Consider the following 17,295-nt stretch of genomic DNA (forward strand, 5'->3'; position numbering starts at 1 on the left):
CTGTTGCACAATCATATGCTTTCCATTTATACATTATAATACGATCAGTTCATTTTATATTATTCGAATACTTGACTCGGTAGAAGATTAACCTATTGTCCCTTTCCCATTAAAACTTAAATAATAAAAAAGTTCGAATACCTTTGAAATTATTTTATTTTACTTACCCTAATTGTTATAGCACCAAGCTTATGCGGCAAGATATATTGCCCATCTATGCATATTCATATACCAAAGATTTGTTACAAGAAATCTTAATATCGTATATAACGCACAAAAAGTAAATTATATGCAGTTTATTTCCGCATCACAGCACTGTCATCCGTTCTATTATTCTTGTAGTGTGTACATACATACATATATCCCACGCTAAGAGCAATAAACGGTTGTTCAGCCCATACGCACCACCCAAAAACTTGACTTCACCGTAAGAATCAAATGGGCGCTAAATTCATGTGGCGTATTTGGGCTGAATAACTCGGTATATTTACAGCATATCGTTATTTACAGTTCATAAATAAAAAAAAGATCTATGAGAAATTATTCATGTCACAAATTTTTGTCATTGGGGAAGAAGCGGCTCGCTGCCAGCCCTCGATACATTCTTTGGAGCTGTGCTAATATCATCCGTACTTTCAGGAGCTTTTTCCGCTTTCGCTGACTGTTCTGTCTTTAACAGTGCATCGTTCAAGCATACGTTATTGAGACTGACTGCGCTATTGGAGAAGATAGCCATAGTAAGACTCGGATTATTCGAATCCAGATTGTTCGTTTCTGTATCACGAGGTGTCGGTTTTGAAGTGCTTTTTGACCGATTTGCGTTCGTATGCAATGAAATCAAATCGCAGGCTTTACCTAAGATAATTAAACTGTTCAATATACGAAGTGCTACGAGAATCAAGTACGCTAGCACAAAAAGGATAATATTGGCGGGTCTGGCTGCTGGTGTCAAAGTAGTACTGATAACGCGGCCCATCGCTACACCCAGGGGAAGAGGAATAAAGCCCATACGTCTTGCCACGAGGTCCGACGGATCCGAAAATGCCATTTCTTGTCTCGTCTGCGCCATATCGTAAGCCAGACTTACTGTATAATCTCGGTATACGGTAGAGCGTAATTCGTTGAAACGAGTTATGAAAGCATGCTTCACCTGCATGGAAGAAAACATGTCAAATGCACCTTGTTCTCGCTAGTTTCTAAATATTTTCTAGATATTCGTGCTCATATATACCCAATCTACGAGAACTTCTGCTATTAGCAAGAAAATACAATCAGGCAATAGTACAGCTAGACGATCAGCGCGCCATGCGTACTCCTTCATCGTCTGCAGACTGACGGCAAGCAGTAACATAGTTAAATGAAAACGTTCCCTCACGTCATTGCACGATAATTGAAAGAGGTTGTTCTTGTCAAACTTCTTGAATACGGATCCCTTTAGTTCCACAAACTGCAAGGAAACGCAACTGTAAATACGTGGTTTGTGGAGTAGGCCTTTGTTTAATGCGATACTCACGTTGTTAGACATCATAATGGTCAGAAGGGCTTTATTACTGCTATTTATCGCCACGTTCAGTGTAGTAGCTTGAAATAACACTAATATACTGTGCAATACTTTAAAAAATTAGTTAAGGTATCTACAGTATTTTGTTAATAACGTATAAACAAAAAACGAGGTATTCCGAATTGGATGAAAAGGATACAGACGTAAGCGAGAGCGAATAGTAAGTGCGGCAATGTGCCAAGATGCTGCGAATGCGAATGAGAACGTGAGCGAGGCTCCGTAGCAGTCCATAGAAGTGCATCTATCGTATCTTGACCAAAGGCACTGAAAAGACGATCTCCAACTTCTAGCATATTATAAAAAATATACAGCTTGATAACCGATTGACTTTTCACAAGGTGATACATCATTGAAGTGTCAACTTTCCAAATTGCTACCCAGCAGCCAACTACCACTACTCCTTTTAGTAGATCACACATTTCAGCTGGTCTTAATAGACGTTCTCCCTTTTTACCACGGGTGTTTTTTCCGCTTCAAACATTGAAAAAGGATCATGCTCATAGTTAGAAAATGCTTAGTCTTATAAATAATTACTTATCTACTTACCCCAAGCACTGCATAATAGGTCTTGCTGCTACAGCCCATAGAGCCATAAGAAACCTCAAAGGCAAGAAAGTGTAGACAAATAAAAATGAATCTGCACACTACAAATATAAGGTTTTCCTTACACATAAGTTTATCCTTAATATAAATAAAACAGTTTATAACAAGTGACTCACTTGTAAAAATCCATAGGACATGAACTTTTCCACCTCTCTTGGAATTTTCATGAACGAATAAATTTTTTCTCTTCGAGCTGAATAGCGTTCCTCGTCATGCTCTAACTGATAGCCTCGAGTAAGTTCCTTTCGAAGGAATTGGCCCAATGTCACCCCTAGGGAATAGATCAAGTATGAATAGCAAACCTTACAGATTCAGACATTTGTACTTAGACATTGAATTCTACACTGGCAATGATGTCCAGAGCTGTACATAAAAGAGACACTTTCATATCTAGTTTGCAATTACAAATAGATTAAAATGAGATACTCTTGCGTGGAAGATACAGAATCTCAATAATTTTAAGGGCATAACAACAGTGAGAACAAAATTATAAACGCACAAAAATCTGGAAATGACCATTGTGAACTACACCAGCACAATAATGAAGAGATACTAGCGATAATACCATGCTTTTTGGAAGAACTTGGATTTTCTGACAGCTGCGGTTCGTTCTGGCCAAGATTCACGTTCTCGACTCGGATTCCATGAGAACCAGCAGCGGCCTTAGTCGGACCGCGAAACCTTATGTGTCTCTTCTCTGAGAACACAGAGCGGTCCTCCTCGCTCTTCTCATTTTCAACATTCATTTTCCGATACTTAGTACTCTAACTCTTGACGCAATGAATCGAGTACGCATAACCTCGACAGAACAGCTGTTCGAAGTCTAATGAGTAGTCCTACACACGACACACTATTATTGGAGCCATATAGGTATATCTCGTAGGTGTTCATAGGACTGCAGCGTTACTCATGGCGTTACGCTCTGCTCAGTGGCTACAAGCTGTACATGCTCTACTTTCTTTTCGAAAGCTACTTGTTATACTTTGGTCTAGGTATTTTTAGATAACTTTGTGATGAATGGGTTTAATATTACGTTAATCATGCGCCGTCATCTTTAAGAAGTTTCAATCTCGGTTTCAGTGATAAAGATGTAATCTTTTTTGTACTCTTGCTAGCGTCGTCTTTCGATTGACAGGTGATATGAAATAAATATGGCGGCATCCACGGGCAAGTCAGTGGATGACCGAATTTCCTGCAAAGTATTAATTATTGGGGCTGGAATGGCGGGTCTTTCGGCAGCTAATCATCTATTGAAAAATGGGCTAACGGATTTTCTAATCGTTGAGGGGCGAGGTCGCATCGGCGGGCGAATTGTTGCGGCGCAAATGGGTACGATAAACTAACCTTAGCATCTCTGTTTTCACAAAATTTTATGTAATTTATTGAAATGTTTGTACATTCTTTTCACGATAAAAATATACTCTGTACTCATAACTTACGTAGCGTCAGTTTACTGTAGATGTCAATTAGTAGATGTGTGACTAGTTTATTGACATATCTGCTAGATGTGTCTCTTGTATTTTTACTTGTATTAAATTAATTCTTTACAGGCAATGAAAAAGTAGAATTAGGAGCTAATTGGATCCATGGAGTATTAGGAAATCCCATATTTGAATTGGCCATGGCTAATGGACTGATAGATATAATTAGCGTTCCAAAACCTCATAAGGTGGTAGCAGCAATGGAAGATGGCAAACAGATACCATTTCCTATTTTACAAGAAATCTATGAAGCTTACGTGTGTTTTCTGAGACGATGCGAAGAATACTTCCTCAGTGCGTATAGTCCACCTGAGGGAATAAATAGTGTGGGTGCACATGTAGCTCTTGAAGCTAATCTCTATCTATCATCACTTTCACCTGACAAAAGAAGAGCTAGGGAATTGCTCTTTGATTGTTTACTTAAGCGGGAAACTTGTATTACTGGTTGTGACAGTATGGAGGAGGTAGATCTTCTTGAAATGGGCTCGTATGCTGAACTCCAAGGTGGAAATATTAGTCTTCCTGATGGATATAGTGCCATTCTTGAACCCATTGCAAAGCACATACCAAAAGATCGTATTCTTACAAGGCATGCTGTTACTAAGATCAGGTAACTGCATGACATATTTCAACATAGGCGCCATAAAATATATAATTATATGTCAAAAAGTACTTAACGTTCTTCGCAGATGGGATAATTTTGATCTTGGTGGAAATGAATCGGACGATTCTAATCATACAGTTATCTGTTCAAATGGAAATGAGGATCTAATGGAGGTGTACTGCGAAAATGGGAAGAAAATAACAGCAGAACAGATCATATGCACGCTACCACTAGGAGTTCTCAAAGAGAGAGCACGAGAGATATTCGAGCCTTCATTGCCAGCCTACAAGTTGGAAGCCATAGATAGGTTGATGTTTGGGACTGTAGATAAAATATTCCTCGAGTACGAGAGGCCTTTTCTAAATCCGGGAGTGTCAGAAGTGATGCTTCTTTGGGACGACAGAAGTATCACAGAGGAAGAGAAGCGAGATCTCAGTAAAACTTGGTTTCGAAAGATTTATTCCTTCACCAAAGTTACGGAAACGCTTCTTCTCGGTTGGATATCGGGCAAAGCGGCAGAGTACATGGAACAACTATCTACGAACGATGTAGCCGAAGTATGTACTACGATATTAAGACGTTTTCTGAACGATCCGTTCATTCCAGTCCCAAAGGGATGTTTACGCACATCTTGGCATTCTCAGCAGTTTACACGAGGTTCCTACACCGCCATGGCTGTCGGCGCAAGTCAAATAGATATTGAAACCATTGCCGAACCCTTAGTTAAGCAAGATGATTCCTCCCAGGTAAAGATAGCATTTGCGGGCGAGCACACGCACTCCTCGTTTTACAGCACCGTTCACGGTGCTTACCTCACAGGCAGAACGGCTGCTCAGCTGCTTCTTGACTCTAAGAAAAATGAAAAACAATCACTCAGTCTAAGCTGCGAGGATACGAGCGATCTCAGCTCGTGGATTCAGGGAATATCCCTAGGGTAAAAATTCGATAGAACTCTTGGATACTTCTTACCGTTGTCAACTACGTTGATTGTGTTGACAGCCGATATTTCGCGGAGACGAAAAGCGGTTGGGTCAATGGGTCCCTTTTTGAAATCGAATCACGCGTATGCATACTTTTACACTCAGTTTTATCGGTTTACGGCATTGTGAAGCTGTGTTGTCGACGAACGTCTTGATTTTGTAAATATATCAGATTGCTGCCTGCGCCATGTACATAACGATGCCTAATTAGAAGTACCAATGTATTTTATAATAGAATATTAATTTATTAGTTTTTGGTCTGGTACCAAAGTAAATCGAGTAAGCAAAATTTTTGAGATCATAGTCATTCGCCCATTAAGTTTTGTTTGTGATAAAAAAACAAAAAAAAATACAATGAAACTGTTGCGCATAATTAATTTAAGAGACATTTACCATGCTCTCTTTAAACAAGGCTATGAGACTTTCGTATAGATAGAATGCAGATTTTACGAAGTACACATTAGGAGCATTTACTTTTGCACAATTATTCGCGATACATTTAATGCTGTTTATCAATATTACACGATAGGTGAGAGTTATCTAGTCGCGCAACTATGTCACTTCACACATTTTAATTTAATCAGCTTCTACATTCGTCTTTTTAAGCCAGTATTTGTATCATATTTCTGTAGCCACAGGTTGAAGAAGATATTTCAAACTAAAATATTTAGGCAATAACGCCATCTGAATAAAGCAGTCATGCGTATTTGAACTTGAAATAGTAAAGCGAGCAATATCTCCGAATTAAACTGTGATAAATATATCAGCCATGTATTCAATCAAAGTACTTTAATCGCTTAACGCAATTTAGCGTGGACCTAGCGCACCTGTGGTTCACAGCTTCATAAATTTAAACGCATCTCGTGATGTTCGTTTGCAGCTACACGTATAGCAATCAGGAAATAAATAGTTACACCACAAAGCTAACAAGACAGTCATGAAACCAAATCCATCTGTTTTTTTGCTATCTGGGCTGAAATGCCACACTAGGTATTCAATATCTTTTAAGATAAAGGTTCACTACTCATCAGTATAGTGTTTTGTTTGACCTCACGTTTAATTGATCACAATTTTATTATACATAGTAGCCTTGTACAGATGGTGTATAACTTATTTATACACGTGTATGTTATACAATATTTAATATGAATGTAATGTGAATAAAATACCGTAATACCTCCGATAAGATTCCTTTTTTCCTTGCTCCTTTATCCATCACACATGACAAAGGCTTCAGCTTAAAGACACATTGATCCTGCCTCACTACTGCTGCCGTACCATTTTCTGATCCCTTTTTAGATAAAAATATATTGTAAAAAACTAATATCTCTGATATCGAATGAAAAACTTCGTCCAAAATTATTACCGAACAACTCTCCTACTATTTACACTGTACCTCGTCGCATATCAGGTCCTCCCAACACTCCCTTCGTTTCGTCTCTATATCTTCTCCTTTCCTTTTGCTTGGGCAGAAAAGAAATTCGTATTTACATTGATCTTGTATCAAAACAATATCTTAGGCATTTGTTCATTGATCAAAGGCTTAGCCAGCAGGTAACAAATTGAAAAACATTTGTAGAGGCGCAGGGAGTACACGTTTCTCCAATTACACTTCACTCTCTAATTTATAGTTAAAAAAAAATATATATTTTTAGATAGTCTATACTTTACTTTCTTCTTGCGACTAAACGATATCTCGAAATGGGATGTTATTACGAAGCTTGGATCTAACAAGCATTTATCTGTTAAATTTGAAATAAAGTTAAAATTGAATAATTACAGTAAAAAAACATCCGAATAATCAGATGAAATGACTTACTTCAACGAATCGTTTTTTTTTTCCCATGAAAACCTATTCGAATTTGAGCCACACATTTAGGCAAATTCAATTGATATTAGCTCCGCATTTCTTAATGTAAAAAGTACAAGGTAACAATACGGTGTTATCAATGTATCGTCGTATTCTTATCGTAAGTATCGTATATTCATACATACGGAATATATTAATAAAATATATTTAAAAATCAAACGCGATATATTTCGACGTTAATTGGTAACAGCTACCAGAGCTACATACGTACCAATACGTATTCCTAAAGTAAAATATCTTTTTATATTTAAAGTATATAATGTATCCTTATATATATTGTATATAATGTATCCTTTATAAATCGATAGTAAATTTTCTGCCGTTTAAACATTGTATGCAGGTATAGCGTTTCATTCTGAGGTAGACCGAGTCAACTATTATTCCGTACCCGAGAGCCAGACGTCCCTAAAGTTTTGTGCAATTTTCTACTTCTTATGCTTTTGTAGAAATATTGAGTGATCGAATAATGTTTAGGTACTGATAAATCCTTTCGTTTCTGGAAATTCCGTATAAACCCGTGAAATTCGTTTCTTCTAATATAATTCCATTGTACGACAGCGCGCTCTCCACTTCTTACACCTATGCTTTCTACACCGCACGGAAGAGTACATGAAATGCTTATATCGATTACCCATTAAACACATAAAAAATCTTAATTCGAGATATTAGAAGGATTTACAAAAAAGGATGAAAGAAGAAAAGAAAGAGGAAAGAGACGAGAATTTGTATAAAATCTGCAACGTTACGGATGGGATGAGGATTGGTAAGGAATGCCACAGACTGCTTCACGAGAGATTAACCGGCTAACCGAACGGATAGAAATTCACAGAATCTAACATAAGTGACGGCACTGATTAGGGTTTCGTAGCTCTCAAGCATAGACGCATTTATAGCTAACGTACTATACTCTACTAATCATTAATATTAATTAATAAATTAACAGTAACTTTCTGAATCGTTTTGATAATAATAAAAATATAGCTGCTGTTGATTCCTCTTTCGGTTTCTGTATGCGCTTCAACGTTAAGCGTATTGGCAAAAACAACTGAACACTAAAACTCGTCGATTCCACCATCGGGTACACCAGCCCTGACTTTGTCCAGCACTTTGTTGACAAAGTCTGTCGAGTGACTTGCTATTCGCACCTCTGTATATATCGAAAGTTAAAGGCAGTTAAAAAGATGCTCCTGGAATCAGCAAACGCCATTCGCTCGATAAAGTATTGAAACGTAAATACTCACTCGTAGCGTATTTGCAAAATTTGTCCATCTGACGCGTCAGTTCCTCCTGATTCTCAAGATTGGTCTCGGTCAGTTTGGCAGCTAGAGTTTGCTTGGCTTGAGATATTCCGTAAATGAGGCGCCCTGCAAAAAACATTCGATATTCCAAATCAAATCTGTCTAATGACCATCATGAGAAAAAATTAACAGGGAACGATGTACTGAACTGTGTTCTTGTTCGAGACCGTGTAACTTAATCTTGTTCGCTTCGTGCTGAGCCTTTTTCTTGAGGCGACATGCTCGCGAAGCCAATTTGTTCTTCTCTTTACGCGTCTTAGGTCGCACATTGAATGGCAGCTCCGAGACAGGGGTCATGTCGTTTATAACTCGAGAAAGCTTATCTAATTCCCGTCCGATGTTGAACAGCTTTCGAGGATTTGGCGTGAGGTCATTTCCATCGCCCTTTCGTGCTTTTCCACTATGCTTAATACCACGCAGGGCGCAATGAGGACTGAAGACTGGATCGGTTGCCTCGTTCAGAACATGTGGATCCTCTAGGCGAGCTCTGGCGACTAATCTCTGTCCCTTAGGCCCCTTTGCCTGTACGTTATATTGCCAAAAGAATCTCTCCTTCTTACTGTGCCTCTCTCTTGCTGATTCTCCGCCAGGCCCACCGACCTTCATGCCGCCCTGATCCTCTCCATCGCTGCCACCGGAGTCTGTAAGAAAGGTGAACTTTTATCTGTATCATACGATGTACTGTTTAGAATTGTTCGCATGTTAGGAGTAAATTGACGCAAACCATTGATTAGACACACCGCGGTTGCATCACCTGTATGTATAATAATTTGTTTACGTTTATGTCGTCAATATTTCGTTATCTAATCTGTTTAATTGTTTTATTCGATGATATTTTATACTGACACTTTAAAACAGATTGTGTTATCGTACACAACTTTTGATACATTCATTAATTTCACGCATTTTCCAATAAGTTAAGATAGGTTCGGTACCATGTTATTTTATCTCTCTTAGACTTTTCTTATTCTATTGTACGATTATCAGTTAGTCAATGAAAATTTACGGCGTCCCCATGATACAAAATATGTTATCATAATTTCAAACTATTGTCGGTAAAGTTGCAATAGACTCTCACTATTAAAGGATACTTAAAAAAATGTAATCATTAAATAATATTAATAAGTCCGGTACCGTTATCGCTGCTGTAATCGTCGTAATGATCACTGTCCTCGTCACTGTCTTCGTAGCCCTCGTCGTGACTAAGAGGATCCAGATGACCGAGAGGATCTGGGCTCAAAGCACCACCTGTGCTAAGACTGCTGGTAGAACCAGCCTCTGCGAGGCCCAGGCTGCCGGTGCTCAATAAGTGTTGTCGAGGTTCACGACGGGCCCAAATCTGCTCCAAACCCATTGATTGCGTTGGTGCTGACATGGAGAGTCTCGAAACTTTTGGTTTTCCAGAAGAGGCGACCGTAGTATCCATTTGACTGCACATTGGACTTGACGGATTTTCTCCTTTTCTCATAAGGAGATCGTGAAGTGTGGACTGTCCTGAAGGCCTAGACACAGGATGAGGTGAGGTTGATGAGCTTGCCGTTGAACTTCCTGAAAAGATTTAAAAAAAAGAAACTGATCACATTGAAATAAATTAAAATGTCATCATAAAGACATCCGTATTTGCAAAAGCAAATAGTACTTATTAGCTGACAAAATGCATAAATATTTAAATGTTAAACTCATTCCATCTAATCCTGATTTGTAATATTTTTCAGAGGCAATTTGTTATCCACCTTGGCAAATCTAAATTCTATTAATGAAAGTGTATACCTGCAACATTACTTGTTCCTGGACTGGGAAATGCAGGTGGACTGACTGCTTCTGAGGTATCTATAAGGCTTATTCCCCCATTCAAGTTAAATCCTGAAGAGTTAGTGTATGGTGGACAGCTGCGATACGTTAAACCAGACTGCGGAAAACTGCTTGGTGCAAATCCAGGTCCACCACTGAATAGGGAACCTACGGATGGTCCGAGATCGGTTCCTACTCTCAATGGTTGGATTCTTTCCTCAGGTAGTAGTAAATCATCAAAGTTCAAATCACCAAGAAGTGTATCGTCATTGGCATTGAGTTCAGCAAGCGTGGGACCCTGAATAAGATCAGCTTTATCGACTTGGAATATATCGTCATCATCCATTTTAAAGGAACTATCCAATTGGTCAGGATCCATCTTGAAGGGTGATTCCATGTGGTCAGGTCTGGTACCCCAAGCAGAGGATGTTGCCAAAGGCGAAGGTGAAAATTGATCATAAACTCCTCTGGCACCCCTATGTCCTCCAGGAATAGGTACCGAAGCTGAAGATGGGCCCATTTCTTGCAAAGGCTCTTGTTTCACTATACTATCCATTGCATTACTTCCCAGGTCAAGTAAAAACTCTGGATAACTGGAATCTCCCATTTGCCAATAGGATGAGATACTACTTTACCAAAGCAGTTGGTCCTTGGTAAGATTCTATATCAATGTTAAGTACTAACACAAGGTCTACGATAGGTCTCTTTAACAGAATACATATACTTAGAATCTTCCATTTGACAAAGGGTAGCAGTATTTAAGAGTACTTGGATAATTGGATATAAATAAAGTCTCTGTACTCCAAGTAAACTTCTAACTCTATGAACGATGAGGCAACGTTTTCTCGAACTTTAAGAAACGTACAAATTTGAAAAAATAGTAAAGTCGATATATTCCGATGTGGAATCGATACGAAAGCAAGTACTATTAGCCTGTACAGATCCTCTTTTTGGGAGAAAATGTCAATCGAGGAATGAATTAAGTTCGACGATCGATTCGACAAGAAGCGTCTTTGCTTCTGTACAAGTAGAGTGATCCCCGGATGACGCGTGGGAGAGACAATGACCACTCAATGACAGTGCAAACTGGTTGATCACAGAGACGACTAAATCATTAAGGTTGCCAAAGAAGATGCAAGGAGATAAAGGAGAGCAGCTTTTCCTTTAGATTCGGGAATCGTCTGCCAGGATGGCGAAGCAAGAAGTCGACGCACTGTCGTGAACGACAGAGTCTGAAGAATGGAAGGAACGCGGTTGGATTACATAGCGGCCCTCCTGCGTTCACGACCTGCACGCATGATGACCATGACTTTCGTCAGCAACTATTATTCGTGATTGACAGCATCGCAAACACCTCGACAACTGTTTTCAACTAGCTGAAGAACTGCACAGCGCGCACAGCACATAAGACGCGACACACTTGAGGATTTCCCACGTGCGACAGGCGAAATACGAGAGCGCGGATCGCGGGACACCAATGTCTGTTGTTGTTTTGCCACGAGATCGTGAGAAAAATATCTCCCGAGGTTTGCATAAACGGGAAAAGGTCACATGAACAGCGCGAGCGATCAATCGGGGGGAGTTCTTCGACCAATCACAAAATAGTCTGCCACCTCACGTCGCCGGAATTTCGAAGTTCATCGCACGCGGAAATCTTGTTTTTCCGTAAAATTCAGCAACACGGAGTAAGCGAATTCTTATTACGGAATCCTTATCGGTCGTCTAATAAAAACTGTATCTTCTCGATGTACCTTTGTCGCGAATCAGCTTCTTCGAGCCCGAAAAACACGAAAATAAACATCGCAGCCTCTCCTGACTCTTACTTGACTGCTTGTGACTACGTCACAACAACGTCAGAAGCGGGCTTTCGAATGGACGCCTGACGAATTACGAACGTTTATATTAACGCTTCGAACAACGCGGTATCTTGTCCGTCACTTTTATCACTTGTTACACGTTGGCCTGTCTCTTTGACCACAATCAATTTCCGAGAGCGTCTTTACGGAATACAGTAGGTGTGTATCTACTCTCCGCAATACTTCATCGCAATCTCTTTGTTCCTCGAACGAAGAAAACAATGTGAACGATTTGAATAACCCGTGCAGGATGAGGCACAACAAACACAAAGGATGTCATCTAATTAATTAATCGGAAAACTTTTAAACACTATCGATTGGCTGCGCAAAGTACCACATGGTTACTCTACGTTTTTCAATTAATCCAAAGCTAGACGAAGCACGAAATTCAATTCGCTATCACAAAAGATCTGGGGAAACTATTTATCTTTGAAGTTGGAAGACACTAGAATTTTAGCGCGTCATGGTCAGTCTGACCAATAACTCGTGAAGATAGTCTCTGTAGTGGCACCACAAATACCAGCTGATCATCCATGATCAAGCGACTCCGACGCTATGTTCAGATCAGTTGGAAAATGTGTGATGGCTGTGCTCTGTCGTATGTTTGCAGAGAAACACAGCAACGAAAGCGCTCGCAAAACGAAAGACACGTAATCCAGGATGAATCCATTAATTTATACTAAAGCTAGGACAGCTATGCGCTCCAGTGTTCTAAAACGTACGTATTCAGAATTTTTATTGCCTTTTTTTCTTATTCCATGTATAGGCGTACATCGATATAATTTACCCTCTATGCGTGCGTTCTACATGCTGCCACTACTTGCGCGTGTTTATGTAACATGGAGAAGGCACACTTGCCTGTTATGACTATTAATATACGTGACTCCAAACGGTCTGCCACTCATTGCCAGAAAGATGTAATTTCTAAGTCAGTTACTTTACTAAGTTATATCGGATGGTATCTTAGGTTATGTTTAGGTTGTTCCGAACGGTTCCGACGGCACCTAAGAACTAGATAGATGTCGTTTAACAGCTCATTGCATTATTATTATAATATACTCCTATCAACAGCATCAAGTGCATTAAACTTAATTTTCGATGCCACGTTGAAATTGAACTTTAACCTTATATTGACATCATCCATTCGATGTCTTCCGAAAGGTCGAACTGACTTAAATTTGCCGACAATGTCCTTTTACCCATGACTTCCACCGTGTTCCGTATCGACTCTCAACTTTTCTTGGTAAATGCGTTCATTTCACAAATACCTTTTTTATTATTACAACTTATTAATCTAAATTACGACACTAAATTAGCCGATTACATCTATGTTATTGACTAACTCAAGTCAGTTTAAGGCTGCACAAAAATTGTGACTTCCGCTCAAGGACATTGTACGAGTTTTTGGTGCTGCACAGTTTCGTTTTAGTGGCAGTGAAAAAAATTGTTCTAGGCCATTCCCACATGTTTTTCAGAGATTGACCTACATGATCATTAGCCTCAAAATGAATTAACATAAACAAAAAAGATATAAAAAAAGGTTGAGTGTTATTTAGCTTTCATTGTTATAGATTGTTGCTGCCGTAAAATATGGTACAATGACGATAGCAGAATTGCAAGTCTTGCTCTTATGTGTACCAATACGAGAGATTTCAAGGCCGTTCCGAGATCCATTGATCCGACGTCGTTGGATGCATCCCCAATTGGCGTATCCTGCCTCCAAATTCGTCACTTTCACGTGTCACACGCGTGGAGAGGCCAAGAACCGTCCTCGAAAGTCGAGGAGACTGTCAAGAACCTTAAAGAGCAAAAGGAAGAAAAAGCAAAAGAAAAGATGGCAGCTTTGCACACCTCGGATGTCGTAAAAGCACCGGAAAAGGCTGTTGCTGAAAAGCGTACACTGTGGCAAAAGATAAAAGCTGAGATATTGCATTATTATCATGGCTTTCGGTTATTAGGGCTAGATATGAAAATCTCGGTTAAATTAATATGGCGAATCCTTCAAGGGAAAGAACTCAGCAGACGAGAACATAGATTGGTATGCTGTTCATTCTTGTAGCACTTGCCGCACTCTCGCTTTAAGTCACCGGAGAATTTATCATTTACGTTTCATGTTTTATAATTCTTCGTAATCATTTTTTGCAGCTAGTTAAAACCACAGGAGATGTGTTCAGGTTGATACCTTTCTCTGTGTTTATTATTGTTCCATTTATGGAATTATTGTTGCCTGTAGTAATTAAATTGTTCCCCGGACTACTACCATCGACATTTCAAACGGCTACTGAGAAGGAGGATAAACTTAAGCAGGCTTTAAAGGTATAATTCCAGTAGATTACTTCACCGAAAGCAGATACTTACTATACCGCGTGATTACTTTCAGGTCAAAATAGAGATGGCAAAGTTCTTACAAAAAACTCTTGATGATATGGCGGTGCAGTCGTCAGATCACAGATCTCAGAAAGCTAAAGAATTTGCAGAATTCTTTTACAAGGTCCGAACGACTGGTGATGTTGCCAGCAACGAAGAAATCTTGAAATTCAGTAAACTTTTTGAGGATGAGATAACGCTAGATTCACTTTCACGTCCGCAATTAATTGCGTTATGTCGGGTATTGGACGTGCAGACCCTTGGCACCACGAACTTTCTGCGATTCCTTCTCAGAATGAGACTGAGAAGTCTGACAGCTGACGATAAGGTACGTGAAGTCGTGTCTAACCTCAAAGAATCATAATCATTGACAATTTAATGTTTTTCTGCTTTAATCAGTTAATCGAAAAGGAAGGAGTAGACTCATTGACGAGAGCCGAACTACAGCAAGCCTGCAGAGCTCGTGGGATGAGAGCGTACGGGATGCCCGAAAATAAATTAAGAGACCAATTATCCCAGTGGCTCGATCTCAGCCTAAATAAGAAAGTGCCACCCTCGTTGTTGCTACTTTCTCGGGCCCTCATGGTTTCGGAAACTATTCCGATGTCCGATAAGCTCAAGGCCACGATTTCCGCTCTACCGGATGCCGTGGTGGCGCGCACAAAGGGTGCGATCGGAGAAAAAGAGGGTAAGATGGATCATAGAACGAATATTGAGATCATCAAACTGGAGGAACGGCGCATCGAGGAAGAGAGGCAAGAGAGGAAAGAAATTGAGCCACAGCCAACGGTGTCTGTGCACGATGACAAGACGGACGAAATCACAACGACAGACGTTAAAGTTCTAGAACAAGCCCTGGACTCTATTGGAAAGGTCAGTTTCAGCCAAGTATTGTCATTGCGTGTCCATTCCTTACTGGTTAAATGTTTATTAATATGATCTTACATTAGGACAACAAGAAGATGTCTGTGGAGAAGGAGGAGATCAAGGAATTGAAGGAGGAGATGGCGGAGTATCAGGAGGACATCCAGGAATTGTATCAGATCAAGGCCGAGGCAAAGGGTGAAAGGGACGTAGAAGATATTAAGGTGTCAAAGGGTGCTAAGCGACTTTTTAACAAGGTCAATAAGATGATCGGCAAGATGGATGCCGTATTGTTGGAACTTGAGCAGTCCGAGAAACAAATGAAGAAGAAATTGGAGTCCCTAGCCCCCGAAGAAAAATCCGATTCTAAGACGGCCGAAGAATTAGTCAAGATAGACGAACTGATTGCAGCCATTAAACAAATCCAGAATGTTCCTGATGAGTCTCGATTAACACGTATAGCCGAAATTTTAGGCAAGATCGACGACGATAGGGATGGTGCAATTAAAATTGAAGACGTACTAAAGGTATGTTTTATTTAAAAGAGAAAAATAAAGGAAGTGCAATATATTTGACAATTTTTAATAATACAATTCATCGGCTACAGGTGGTGGAGCTCATAGGAAAGGAAGATATAAAACTCAGCAAGAAGCAAGTGGACGAGTTGATAGAGCTAATGGAAAAGGAAGAGGTTCTAGAGGTAGAGGAACAGATTCAAAAGGCTTTACAAAAGGAAAGTAAAGATGCGAGAGGAGCGAAGGAGGCGAAAGAAACGGAAGATGCGAGGGAGAATAAAAAAGCAGAAACGCCTTCACCGGTACCTGCCGCGCCAGTGACAACCGAGCCACGCTTTCCGCAGGAAGAGCTGACGGAAAACTCCGGAATACCTGGTAAATCTGTTAAAGTCAGTCCTACAGTTGGAGACGACAGAAATTCCACTTCATCGGCATTGAAATCCGATGCGAGCTCCGATCCAGTTAACAATCCTCCCATTGCTCCAGGCGTGCCGCCTTCGCCGAAAAAAGCAGAAGGGTCGAAGCACCTGTGACCGCCACAGAACCGGACGTAAATTGTACACTTATTCAAACTAGATTAATGTTTCTTACCAAATCAAGACACCCGATTTACAACGACAGGCGCATTGTTTTCAAATTCGAAAAATACAAATTGCCTAGACGTGTTGGGTCTTGCCGTTAGAATTGGCATAAGGAAAGCAGAGGAGACGAAAAAGAAACTAGACTCGTTAGACCTTTTGCGTACGATCTTCGCTATAGGTGAGTCGCCGACTGGTTTCACATCATACCCATACACTATGTAATATTTTACTGATCGATTAATTACCTCGACGTATAGCTTGTTATTTATGCATACGTGAAGAACCTTCAAATTAGCTAAATGAAGGCGATGCATTTAACGGCATCTAATCATAAATACTTTTCTTCCCGATATCCAAGTGACAATATGCATGTGCTGGTCACAGTCGTGTGTCACTTGTTGCGAATCATACGGCTACTCGCGCAATTTCAAGACGTTCTGCATACTGTGGAGATATCATTCCATCTATGAGAGAAATTCGATATAGTCGTTATGCCTTTTTTGATTATTTCCATGTTTCTGTGAACTTGAGTCGTTTTGCAGGGGAGGAAAGAGAGTATTAAATAATTAATACTGATGCCCTCATATGTGCGTGTAAGGCGACGAACGAGATGTGATGTACAATTATAAGTATATACTAATTCTTCATATTTATCTATAATACAAAAAGCAAGCGAAACAAACACGTCACATATTATATGTATGTACTACTGTTATATAAAAAAGCCTATACAAAATGTATTTGACAAAGTTTACTCAAAATACCTTATATCATCTTATGAAAAGTTTACCTTTGATTGCGCAATCTTACACAATTTCTATTTTTACCCAGTTAAAACTTGGAAATCATTTTATCCTTCACTGAAATAGATAGAGTCCCTTTTCAGTGTCAATCTTATCAAACTGAAGTATCATTCTATGCGGT

General features: G+C 39.7%; 3 protein-coding genes across 4 annotated transcripts; 2 read left to right on the plus strand and 1 right to left on the minus strand.

Moving 5' to 3' along the window:
* Positions 1–138: 138 nt before the first annotated feature.
* On the minus strand, positions 139–12,756 carry LOC107263074. The gene is made up of 10 exons (XM_025080536.1): positions 10,168–12,756; positions 9,532–9,945; positions 8,547–9,038; positions 8,341–8,463; positions 2,281–2,435; positions 2,108–2,205; positions 1,701–2,032; positions 1,514–1,611; positions 1,232–1,447; positions 139–1,150 (listed from the first exon to the last, which is right to left on the minus strand). Exons 1-10 carry the CDS (start codon positions 10,793–10,795, stop codon positions 563–565), a joined length of 3,144 nt encoding a protein of 1,047 aa, XP_024936304.1. The 5' UTR covers positions 10,796–12,756; the 3' UTR covers positions 139–562.
* Positions 2,956–6,415, plus strand: LOC107263075 (spermine oxidase). The gene is made up of 3 exons (XM_015729901.2): positions 2,956–3,493; positions 3,715–4,255; positions 4,335–6,415. The coding sequence occupies exons 1-3, from the start codon at positions 3,316–3,318 to the stop codon at positions 5,185–5,187; spliced, it is 1,572 nt and encodes a 523-aa protein (XP_015585387.1). The 5' UTR covers positions 2,956–3,315; the 3' UTR covers positions 5,188–6,415.
* On the plus strand, positions 12,705–17,111 carry LOC107263071 (mitochondrial proton/calcium exchanger protein). Of its 2 annotated transcripts, none has more exons than XM_025080537.1 (7): positions 12,705–12,762; positions 13,616–14,082; positions 14,190–14,360; positions 14,425–14,739; positions 14,811–15,284; positions 15,362–15,802; positions 15,883–17,111. In XM_025080537.1, the coding sequence occupies exons 1-7, from the start codon at positions 12,705–12,707 to the stop codon at positions 16,321–16,323; spliced, it is 2,367 nt and encodes a 788-aa protein (XP_024936305.1). In that variant the 3' UTR covers positions 16,324–17,111. The 2 variants fall into 2 exon arrangements, with proteins under 2 accessions (XP_024936305.1, XP_024936306.1); XM_025080538.1 differs by lacking the exon at positions 12,705–12,762 and adding an exon at positions 13,271–13,287 and having other exon boundaries at positions 15,883–16,323.
* Positions 17,112–17,295: the final 184 nt, after the last annotated feature.

Source organism: Cephus cinctus, unplaced genomic scaffold (genome assembly GCF_000341935.2).
Source record: "Cephus cinctus unplaced genomic scaffold, Ccin1 Ccin1_scaffold0132, whole genome shotgun sequence".
NCBI lineage: Eukaryota > Metazoa > Arthropoda > Insecta > Hymenoptera > Cephidae > Cephus > Cephus cinctus.